This window comes from Sander vitreus, chromosome 5 (genome assembly GCF_031162955.1).
Source record: "Sander vitreus isolate 19-12246 chromosome 5, sanVit1, whole genome shotgun sequence".
NCBI classification, from domain to species: domain Eukaryota; kingdom Metazoa; phylum Chordata; class Actinopteri; order Perciformes; family Percidae; genus Sander; species Sander vitreus.
The window spans coordinates 32281275-32293719 of NC_135859.1; the positions used below are offsets into that span (position 1 = coordinate 32281275).

A 12445-nucleotide genomic window follows, 5' to 3' on the forward strand; every position below is an offset into this window, starting at 1 on the left:
AAACTCTGGTAGGCAGTTTAATTTTGTCATCCTTGTGCAATGACAACATCGTGTTTTCAGCCAATGAGTTCTTGGTGTGTGGGCCCTGCCCTTCATTGTTGTTACATCTTACTCTGCTGGCAGAAAAATCTTGGATGAGTTCACTTTATTTTAGAGCTAGTACTTAATATATATATATATATATATATATATATATATACACGCTTTTAAGAAAGAGTGGCACAGCAAGAATTGCATCTATTGAGTATATAGAATGTAGCCTCAAACCTTATTTTAATTAATCAAAGGAGTCTATTAATAATTATCAGGTGTTGACTGTTCAGAATGGTCTGGCCTGATTTGAGGGACCAAAAAATGATTCAACTGCAATAAAAGATACGATTTCAGGTAAGGGGAAAAACTTCTGAAAATAATAGAAATGTAGAAAGCATTTTATTTTTGCAAAGTTAGCTAAGAAACTATAACAAAGTCCGTTCAAATTTTCATTAATTATGTTCACTGAAACAAAGTTATTCATGTCTGTATCCTAAGAGAAAGAAACATAATTAAGTAGGCTATATTTTGTTAAGTTATATTTAATAATATAGCATTTTTTTATATATTTAAGGAACTATATATAGGTTATGTATTCAGGTGTTAAACTGAAGCCACTTAAAATCAACTCAGTGTTTTAAAACCTGTAAGTCCAATATTCTTTTTATGTATTTTATGGTTACTTTTAGATACTAAAATAGTACACAATGTGTATATTACTATACTATAAAATATATTTTGAATGCACAAGAACAAGTTTCACTACTAAAGTGGAATTGCCCTAAAACGAAATGGAATCCGGTAAGTCTAGTAAGACTTTATATCATAAATATTTTCTGTTAGTGAGGAAAAATACTTTAATAAAATGTAAGACACGATCTGCAATTAAGTCACATGATACAAAAGAATTAAGGCAATGGGCCAAACTTATTATGGAAAGTTGACCTAAAAAATACTCAGGAATCGACTGTTCAGACTGGTCTTGCCTGATCTGACAGACAAACATTTTTTAATTAATATAATGGGGGGTGGCTGTGGCTCACGTGTTAAAGCAGTCATACTAGTCGGACGGTCGGTGATTCGATCCCTGGCCATGTCAAAGTGTCCTTGAAGCCACTGAAGAAAACTGACGATTCCCTGATGGAATTGTGGAAATTTATAATGCTTTTGTTCTCATTGTTTTACAGCATCTGAACTCAGGGTTGTGATGTTTGGAAAAAGCCAGAATGAAAAGACGACACTAACTAACTTACTCACTGGAAAACAAGATTGTTCTCATCCAAGAATACCTGAGCAAATATGTACATTTACACATAAAACCCTTTACAATAGTGAAAACACCAGACGTCTTCAGTCTGCCTGTGCAAAGAGTGAGACACGAGAAGAAGAGGTGTGTGGCTCAATGTCCTCCTGGTCCAAACTCAGGATTGCAATCTTTGGAAAAAGCAAGAATGAAAAGACGACACTAACTAACATCCTCCTGGACCAAATGTTCTGCTGCTGTTAGTGAATCCTTGTGATTTCAATGAAGAAGACAGACAAAACATTAAGACAATCATAAACTTCTTTGGACAAGATGCTTTTAAATCCTCAATGGTCATCATAACACAAAATGATAGGGTTGGGAATTCCTCAGTTTATCAACTCATCCAAGACTGCAGACAAAGGCAGCATAGAATGAACTTTGATGAACAAGATTTTCCTGACAATGATTATCAAGAATTGATGGAGGAAATGGAAAACATAGTGGATGAAAATAAGGGACAATATTTGACCTTCACTGAAGAGACTGAGACCATGGGGAAACCTTAATGTACAAAACCCACTCTTACAAGACGTGGACCCTCAACGTGGGGGGTAGATTTTAAATATCAGAGTAAAGAGTTTCACAGGATGGAGCCAGGTAGAGCATCTCTCAGGGGTCCGAGAAGAGAGCCTCCCAGGATGGTGATGAGAAGAGAGTCTGCCAGTTTGGTGCAGAGTAGAGAGTGTCTCAGGATGGTGCTGATTGGAAAGACTGGTAGTGGAAAGAGTGCCACTGGAAACACCATTTTGGGCACAGAAATCTTTCATTCTGAAGTCAAATGTCAGTGACCAAGCTTTGCAAGAAAGCAGCAGGAGAGATTGATGGGCTGTGGAACTGATCAGGGACTTTTTTGGCAAGAAGTCAGAAGACTTCATCATTGTCGTATTCACCAGAGGAGATGATCTTGAAGACCAAACGATTGAGAGTTACATAGAAGAAGACACTGAGGGATCCTTAAAAAAACTGATAACTGAATGTGGAGGAAGATACCATGTCTTCAATAACAATGATCAGGAGAATCGTTCTCAAGTTAGCCAGCTGCTGATCAAGGTTGAGGCAATGGTGAAGGAAAATGGCAGTGGCTACTACACCTCAGATTGGTTCCAAGAAACTGAAGCAGCCATACAAAAAGAAAGAGTTCATGATGGTGAAGGAACAAGAGATACAGAGCAAACAGAAGGACCTTGAAAGAAAACATCAAGAAGATATGCAAAAGATAGAAAGAAAATTGGCAGAGCTAACATCTAATCTTGATCAAGAAAGAGAAGAGAGAGCCAAAGAAAAGGAGGAAAACATCAAGAAGCTAGAGGAGAGAAAGAGAAGAAGAAAAAAGAGAGAAAAGGAAAGAACCAAAAAAAGGCAGAAGCAATTGCAACAACACAAGTGGAAACAAAAAATTAAAACTCTGGAGGAAAAACTTGTATCAGTAAGAAATGCTGACTAGTCATTATTACGGGCTAGAGAAGACATGAGAAAAGAACGAGAGGCTTGGGAGAAGGAAAGAAAGGAATGGTGGGACAAACAATACCAAGAAGATCAACAGAGACGAGAGGAGCAACAAAAACTTGAAAATCTCAGACATGAGCAAGAATTTGAAAGATACGAAAACAAAAGAGAAGAAGATGATGCAATCAGAAGAGAATATGAAGAAAGAGAATGTTAAGAACTACAACAACTCTATCTAAGAAGAAATTAGAGGAAATGAAGAAAAATGAAAAGGAGGCCAAAAAGCAAGCTAAGGAATGCAATGAATTCAGAGAGTTATACGATACCATGGATGTTTCAGCTGAGATGAAAAAGTCTGGAAAGAAAATGCGTTGACACAAAGTATACCAGAAAGACTTTGATGAATTGAGGAATACGTAGCTGGATACAGGAACATGTGAAGAAAGCCAGCAAACACAGGGCTTGCCTATTTTATGAGATTTTTTTGTTTTTTTACAAGCAGCACAGTTTCAGTAGCAATACTGTGAGCTTTTGTTTACAGACTTAAAATATTAAGTGAAATTGTTTCATGTTGAACTGATATGTATAGTTGGCCGTATCTGGTTGTTCAGATACCATTACTTTATTTAACCAATGTCTGACATAAAAATGACAATATGAAAAATTAAAGCTACAAGAAGCGTTGGACGAGCACTCGCACCTCTGCGCACGTCGGGGTCTACCCGGCCATGCATTCGTCCGTCGGACAACCCGCGCACAAGTTAGACCCTATTTCCTGCGTGGAGTGTGCGACGTTGGAAATTATGTATTGTAAATGTTGTACCAAGAATAGGGGGTGTTTAAACCATCAACAATAAAAAAGGAACTCTCTGCCATCACACAGGAGTCCATGTCAAACAGTTCAAAAGTTATGAAAGTGGGCGTGGCTAAAGCATACGGGGCAGGGCAACCAGTCACCAATGAAAAAGGGTATCTGCTGAGTTCAAGGATACCTTACACAGGAGTAGGGCTGAAAATAATCTAATTGCGATTTTTTTCAAAAATATTGCGATTTGATATGCGATTATTTTTTAAGCTCTTTGTCTTCTGTATTATTCAACAAAGACAAGCAATAAATCATTGTATAGTATGAACAACACAACATAGATTAAACAAACTGTTCTTTCCTGGAGGCCAGGCCTGTATGTGATGATGAAATTAGGTGATGCATGAATTTATATGAATGACATCTTTTGTTGAAGTACTTCAGTCACAGTAGTATATTGAGCACTGACCAAGCCTAGTGTAAACATTCATATGAAAGTCAGAAACAAATCACACAAACTAAAGTGCAGATTGCAGAAATATAAAAACAAATATGTGGCTTTAGCACACTTAGTAGTATTTAGATTATTTAATTGATTGCACATTTTAAACACTGTCTTTGAACTTTACTAGACAGTTAAATAAGTAAAAAATATATATACACAACGGTGTATTTTTTACAGCGCACACAGAGGAGCTGCCTCCAGCCCCTCCCTCCCCTCATGAAGTTGCGTGTGTCAACGTTGCACTTGCTCAGAGAGGCTATCGTTACGTTAGCTAGTTGCTGGTGTTCTTGCCGTGGGATTAACTGTACTAATAAAACCGTTGAAACACCGCGGCCAGCTGCTGTGAAAGCTCCCCGAACATAATTTATCAGTCTGGTTATTACCCCTCTCCGCGGCAGTCTCCTCCACTCCATATATTTATAACGGAGCTAGCTAACTGGAGCTAACCGCTAATCAGAGCTAACCGAGCCTTCAGTTCTGAGTGCCTGTATCCATCAACTCAAGCCTAAATAAAACCCTTAATTTTTATTAAAATGGCTGTAAAAGTTTTAAACTACAACTCGGAGTTGTTTGAATGACAGAAATCTGCTCAAGGTACGGCGTAGTGTTAGCGTGCCAAGTTGATGCTTTCTCTGCGGAGTGCAGACTGATTTGCTCTCGAGAATCACGTGACCAAATATTTGTGCATTTGCAATAATATCGCGATTTCCTAATCGCAAAGGCGATATTATTGCAAATGCAATTAATCGTTCAGCCCTACACAGGAGTCTACGTCAAATGGTTAATGAGTTATGAAAAGGCGTGGCTTAAGTATAGTTGGTTGCTCAATATCAAGTGTAGACCACACATGATTTCCTGTTGCCAGCAGGGGGCGGTATGACTATGAGTCAATATTGGCATGTAGATGTCCTCAGGCCTAGACCCCTGTCAATTATGAGAAACTTTGGGCAGATTGGACAACGTACACTCGAGCGAAATGCACAAAATGGCCACCACGCCACGCTGTTAAATGAAAACTCATGCTTTAAATAACTTTTCATCTTTAAGGTCTTAAGATGAGACAGAGCTGTAGTGACAGCATATGCTGTCCAACTGCAAAAAAAACCCACATATAAACATCAGCCAGTTCCCTCTTATTTGCCCACAGTAGGCAGTCAACAACGAGAATATCGGCCGATACCAATGTTCTGCCGATAAATCTGTACATCCCTATTTACCACTGTCTTTTCTTCGTTTTTTGGCTAGTGAATGAAGCAAATCTACTAGCTACTTGTACTTTACGTACATGTTCGTCAGTTGTAAAGATCATCAAGCTGTAAGAGATATTACAGTGAATGTTGAGTAAACTAGTAAAAACTGACACAAATAAATGAATGCGTAAAAAATAATTACGCAAGTTTTTGTTTTACAAGGAATGTCTTTTATTTATATAATAATTGCAGTCATAAAATCTAACTAAACATTCACATTGACATATTGTAAATTGTATTTGTTATTCTTCTGTTCAGTTGTGTTATAATTACAGAAGGTTAATACTGTATCATCACATTTTTGAAAAGATGCCTTAATTAGTCACTTAGAGTTTTTCTCTTCTGCACAATCTGCAATGTTCTCTTGTTTCTTGTAAACACTTTTCAAACACACTTCACTATTTAAGAAATTGTATATAGATGACTAAAATGTTTGATTGGTTACACTATTTTTCCTCATAGAGCTGACTTATGAAAATTGATAAGCATGTTGTACTGTGACAATGTTGGGAGCCTACAATCTACTAAACAATGGTCTCTAATGTCTTGTTCTGTTCTAGACAAAACATGTAAAATAATTATCAGATTTAATTGATATTTTCAACCTTATTTAACATTTTTTTTAAATTATACAGTATATACAGAGGGTAATGATTTATAATGACGAAAATGACTTTTGTCTTGTGGTTGTGTTATCTACACGGCATTGTACTTTGATATTAAAGTGGCTATATGTAACTTTCAGTTTGGTGGTATCATATATTGGGATTTGCAGAAGAAGGAAGGCATCTCCTACAGTCCATTTTTGGCATATTTAAAAACATTGGAGAAGAGGCCCAAATACCGATTTCTAGCCCAAAAGGAGAAAGAAATAAACCAGAATGCAATACAATGCAGCTACACGACATGCTGGAGTTTGAATAACTGTCACTGTTTTAACAAGAAAATGATCTGTACTGATAAAGGAAGCTGAAGTCTAGAAGTCCTGTGTTTTTTTTTAAGTCTGAAGATTAAAGACTAATCAGTTGCAGTTCAACTGAAGAGGACAAGGACACTGAACAACATGACTGTCTAAGGAAGAGGCTGAACATTTATATTCATCAACACAAAATTAATATATTTCATGACTTTGCTGGAATAAATCAGAATTTACATTTACATTTACGTGTACCCTACAAATTTTCCATGCAGGAAATAATAATACGGTCTGGAAAACTTTGTTTGTGGCTACATCCTGGTATGGACAAGTTTCACCAGTTTTTCTTAGCCTTGATCGGAACTCACACACCTCTTTCAGTCTTTAGGGGAGTTTCAAATTCCAAATGCAGTTTAAGCTGTCTCTACTGGAAGGAAGTCCCATTTCTCTGAAGGAAAATTATTATAATACACGGACATACCCCTTTGTTTTTGGAAGTGTGCTTGTTCTGGTCATGCACTTAGTAGCACAACTGCTCTCCATGTCACTTGACATTTTAGCATCAAAAACCTGATCCTGCTAAAAACATTAGATGTTCAAAGGTTTTAGGCAGGATTATTTTTTAGCCACATTTAAGCCAAACCCCACCACAGTTGACACTAGATCTAATGATCTATTTATAACTAGCTTTAACAAAGACTAAAATGTTCAATTCATGAGCATTTAATTTGTCAGCCAAACACTAAAGGCTGTTTCATTTTTGTCATACTTGTGCAATGACAACATCGTGTTTTCAACCAATGAGTTCTTCGTCGGTGTGTGGGCCCTGCCCTTCATTGTTGTCATACCTGGCTTGAGTTCACTTTATTTTAGAGCTGGTACTTAATTTAATACACACTTTGATTGGCGCAGCAAGAACTGTATCTAGTAAGTAGATCCAACAGATAATAAATGCAAATAATAACTATAAAGATAGAGAATATAATGTGTTTACATAGCCTCAAACCTTAATTTTATTCATCAAAGAAGTCTATTGATAATTCTCAGGTATTAACTGTTCAGAATGGTCTGGACTGAATTGAAGGACCAAAAATCATGATTCAACTGCAATACAAGATGCAACTTCAGGTAAGTGCAGTAGTTTTGAAAATAATAGTAATGTAGCAGCCATTTTATTTTAGCAAAGATAGCTATGAAAACGAAAACAAATATATTTTTGCCGTTTAAAATTCAGTTCAAATTATTTTAATTATGTTCATTGAAACAAAGTTATTTATGCATGTAAACTAAGTTAAAAACCAAATTAAGTACATTTTACATTTGATACAGTTTTTTAACAATATAACATATTTAGTTAATTTAAGGCACTTTTATATATCTGTGTATTGAAGGCTATAACTACAATGTTCTCTTCATGCATTATTATTGTTACTTTTGGCTACTAAAATAGTATTTTTATATTATCTCATACTAAAATATATATTATATATATTTTGAATGCACTTTATATGATTGCCATTCATTTTAATCTTTTACATTTTCTAGTAAATACTTGCCAAGTCACTTAACAACCGCTCATATTATATTGATATCTGCAAGTGTAGCAATAATTGCAAAACTATGTCAGCAACACGTTGGACTGATTGTGAAATTATGCAGAGTAACCTGAACATTGTTTCTTGAAAGTACAGTGCTTGACTTATGGGGTTTTATTTACCTTTTGGAATTTTGCCTTGTTTCTTAAAACCCAACAGGAACCAGTTTCCCTAACAGAAAATGGCGTTCGGTAAGTCTATTAAGACTTCATATCATGAATAATTTCTGTCATTGATGGGAAAGACTTTAAGGAAGTGCAAGACAAGATCAGAAATCACATGACAAAGAAGAATGACGGCAGTGGGCCACAGCTATTATAAGACAGTTGCAGGGAGAATGAAAGGTTGACAACCTTAAGTTGTATATCATTTTATAGTGATAAAATCATCTATCAAATTATTCTGATGGCATAACATTTTGCGTGTAGCAAATTTAAACGATTCCAGTCTAAACTGGTGCAGTCTATGTGCTGCCAGGGCTCAAAATACTTTTTTTCTGTGTACATCTACTGGTGCATGTAACTCTCTTACCAGAACATGATTTTTATCCAGACAGATAGCTGTAACATGATTTCACCATACTAAACCATGCATTCATATTTTTAATATTGACACAGACTTAAATTGATCTTTGTAATTTGAAAGGAGTGACTTTTTGTGTTTTAATTAAATAATTACCATCAGTTCTGCAGCTCTATAGACCAAACTCTGTGACCAGCAGCAGCAGGCAGTTGTTTCTAGCAAACAAGCTTTGATAAACCGTACACTGTATTACTGTGTAATTGAATTTGTGTATTGTATTCTCATTATGTATTATGTTCAAAGCTTTGTATTTAACTTCTTAAACATGTATTTACAAGGTTATTTTATCTTCTATTATTTTATGTCTTGTATTTTGTTTTATGCCCTGTAAAGCACTTTGTGCCTGATGTCTATGAAAAGCGCCTCAGAAATACATTTTATTTACTTTCTTACACTACCTGCCCAGCATCAAACAGCAAAGTCAGTGACAAGTTGATGAAGACAGCTAATAGTCAAGAGACGAGAGTTCTGATGTAGCCAGTTTGATCTTATAAACTGAAAAGAGACTAAAATGTGGTACAATCTCAAGGTCTCTAACTGTCTTTGAAAAGAATCATTGTCTGACATTTAATGACATTAAATTAAAAGAGGATAGTTCTTCATGAAATTATGGGAATGTGTAATGATTTTGTTCTCATTGTTTTTTAGCATCCAAACTCAGGATTGTAATCTTTGGAAAAAGCAAGAATGAAAAGACGACACTAAACAAACATCCTCCTGGACCAAATGTTCTGCTGCTGTTAGTGAATCCTTGTGAAGGACAAACAACAAATTAAGTCAATAAGTAAATTCTTTGGACAAGATGCTTTTAAATCCTCAATGGTCATCATAACACAAAATGATAGGGTTCATCCAGACTGCAGACAAAGGCAGCATAGAATGAACTTTGATAAACAAGATTTTCCTGACAGTGATGTTCAATGGTGAGAAAATGGAGAACATAGTGGGTGAAAACAGGGGACAATATGTAACCTTCACTGAAGAGACTGAGACCATGGTTGAACCTGAATGTGCAAATCCATCTTTTACAAGACGTGGATCAGAAGCTTATGAATATAAGAGTATAGAGCCTCCGAGGATAGTGCCGAGAAAAAAGTCTGCCAGTTTGGTGCAGAGTAGAGAGTGTCTCAGGATGGTGCTGATTGGAAAGACTGGTAGTGGAAAGAGTGCCACTGGAAACACCATTATGGGCAAAGAATGCTTTAATTCTAAAATTTGTCAAAGATCAGTGACCAAGCTTTGCCAGAAAGCAACAGGAGAGATTGATGGGCGGCCTGTCGTCATAGTAGACACCCCTGGCTTGTACGACACAACTCTGACTAACGAAGAAGTTAAACAGGAGCTTGTGAACTGCGTCAGCTTTTTGGCTCCAGGACCTCATGTGTTCTTACTGGTGCTGTCGATCGGTCGCTTTACACGAGAGGAAGAACAAACTGTGGAACTGATCAGGGACTTTTTTGGCAAGAAGTCAGAAGACTTCATCATTGTCGTATTCACCAGAGGAGATGATCTTGAAGACCAAACGATTGAGAGTTACATAGAAGAAGACACTGAGGGATCCTTAAAAAAACTGATAACTGAATGTGGAGGAAGATACCATGTCTTCAATAACAATGATCAGGAGAATCGTTCTCAAGTTAGCCAGCTGCTGATCAAGGTTGAGGCAATGGTGAAGGAAAATGGAGGTGGCTACTACACCTCAGATTGGTTCCAAGAAACTGAAGCAGCCATACAAAAAGAAAAAGAGTTCATGATGGTGAAGGAACAAGAGATACAGAGCAAACAGAGGGACCTTGAAAGAAAACATCAAGAAGATATGCAAAAGATAGAAAGAAAATTGGCAGCGCTAACATCTAAACTTGATCAAGAAAGAGAAGAGAGAGTCAAAGAAAAGGAGGAAAACATCAAGAAGCTAGAGGAATTCCAACGACACAAGTGGAAACAGAAACTTAAAACTCTGGAGGAAAAACTAAAATATGTATCCGCACAAAGTGTTGTCTGGGTGTTATTAATACAGGCTAGAGAAGACATGAGAAAAGAACGAGAGGCTTGGGAGAAGGAAAGAAAGGAATGGTGGGACAAACAATACCAAGAAGATCAACAGAGACGAGAGGAGCAAAAACGACTTGAAAAGCTCAGGCAAGAGCAAGAATTTAAAAGATTTCAAAACAAAAGAATAGAAGATGATGCAATCAGAAGAGAATATGAAGAAAGAGAATGTAAAGAACTACAAGAACTCTATCTATCTAAGAAGAAATTAGAGGAAATGAAGAAAAATGAAGAGGCCAAAACGCAAGCTGATGAATTCAATGAATTGAGCAACACATATACCGAGGTTCTTTCAGCTGAGATGGAAAAGAATGAAATGGAAATGGAGGATCCTAAGCAGACAGAACAAAACCAAAATGCCTCAGTGATAAAACAGTTGTGCAGACACAAAGTATACCAGAAAGACTTCAAAAAATTGAAGAAAAAACAAGAACAAGAAATGAATGAGCTGAAATTGACACTTGACATCAAAAAAGAATATCTGAACCAAGAAATCAATGAGCTGGAGAAAAAACATGAGGAGGAAATACATAGCTGGATACAGGAACATGTGAAGAAAGCCAGCGAAAACAAGGCTTGTCACATTTTATGAGATGTTTTGTTTTTTCAACACCCACACAGTTTCAGCTGAAAAACTGTGAGCTTTTGTTTGAAAACTTAAAACTATAAAGGGATTTTTTTTTTCATGTTGAACTGGTGTAGCCTATAACGCTGGCCTATGTCAGGTTGTTCAGCTACTATACCTTTATTTAACCTACGTCTGACAAAATATTTTACAATATAATACATTATGTTCTATAGTTGTAAGTGCAAATGTTTGTGAACAGATAATAATATTAGTGGCCAGTGCACTGTAGCACATCATTTGTTAACTTTAAGAGCTGATTACATTTTAATTTTACATTTATTTTATACTTTTTATTGATCCCCAGTGGGGAAATTACAATTACAATGTATGCATGTTCAATAGCTGTAAAGTTCAGTGTAGCTGTGTAACAGACTGCATGTTAGTAAACATGTCTTAAAAGCTGCAGCCTGTATTGTCATTTAATGACTGTCTTTTTGCAAGTCAAGAAAATGAGAGACAGCGAATGTTAAGTAAACTAGTGAAACCTGATACACATAATGCATAAAAGATAATAATGTATCTGTTTTTGTTTTACAAGGAAACTCTCTTATATTTACATGTACATAATAAAATATGTAATAATTTAAGTCATTGGCAACTTAATTATTTGTTCTCAGGCTCTCTCCAACAATACTCTAGAACTGTACTTTAGAACACTTCCATTTTTTTCAGTTGTTTAATTTTTCAGTTTTTGGTGACCTAAACTTTTCTTTTTATCTTGGGCAGATTACCACGTATCTTTGTACAATTTAAGGTTATTCCCTGACCTGCTTAAATTTCAATAAAAACTGGAAAAATTAGGTTTTCTAAAACATTTGATCAGTAGTGTAAATATGTTGTATGAGCATAACTTTGCTCCAGGGCAAAGTAGGTTAACACCCATCATTAAACTTTGCTGCTGGTAAACAAAACTATGCACTCTGCTTTTGAGAAGGTGTAGCATTTCTTTTCATACTGTACATTCATGGTTTACAACTAATGTGATTCTGCTCCAACAGCTAGCACACCTGCCCCCTAGGTTTTTTTAATCCGTATTATGTTGATTGAAGCCAAAGTGGGCCCACATGACCGATATGGCATCTTTTTTGTGTACCAGCTACTTCTCATCTGCAACCGCCCCCAGCTACATTTCTCCACCATCTGAGAGGTTTTGTCTCTTCTATTAACCGCGTGGATAATGTTGACTCAACTTATAAAATGAACCCACACAGCAAACTCTGGCAGTGTACTTAAACCTATAGAGTTAGATTTCTTGCTGTACTTCCACGGTGTAGGTAGCAGCGTGTGAAGGAATGAATTAATTGAACAAACTAATGTGAGGTAGATTAGG

The 12445-nt window shown here is 36.2% G+C and overlaps 2 protein-coding genes and 1 pseudogene across 3 annotated transcripts in view; 2 read left to right on the top strand and 1 right to left on the bottom strand.

Moving 5' to 3' along the window:
* The window catches only part of prdm6 (PR domain containing 6), a 109292-nt gene that overhangs the window by 46568 nt on the left and 50279 nt on the right, over positions 1-12445 (bottom strand). The gene's annotated exons all lie outside the window — the stretch shown is intronic.
* Positions 260-6083, top strand: LOC144518681 (GTPase IMAP family member 7-like; annotated as a pseudogene). The gene is made up of 2 exons (XR_013502023.1): positions 260-387; positions 1221-6083. The product of XR_013502023.1 is annotated as a GTPase IMAP family member 7-like (transcript).
* LOC144518680 (uncharacterized) lies at positions 7083-11702 on the top strand. The gene is made up of 4 exons (XM_078251518.1): positions 7083-7188; positions 7309-7389; positions 8016-8047; positions 9087-11702. Exon 4 carries the CDS (start codon positions 9352-9354, stop codon positions 11077-11079), a length of 1728 nt encoding a protein of 575 aa, XP_078107644.1. The 5' UTR covers positions 7083-7188; positions 7309-7389; positions 8016-8047; positions 9087-9351; the 3' UTR covers positions 11080-11702.

What these genes read in the sequence shown, in the direction of transcription:
- LOC144518680 (XM_078251518.1), top strand. Translation starts at nt 9,352, where the DNA reads ATGTTCAATGGTGAGAAAATGGAGAACATAGTGGGTGAAAACAGGGGA.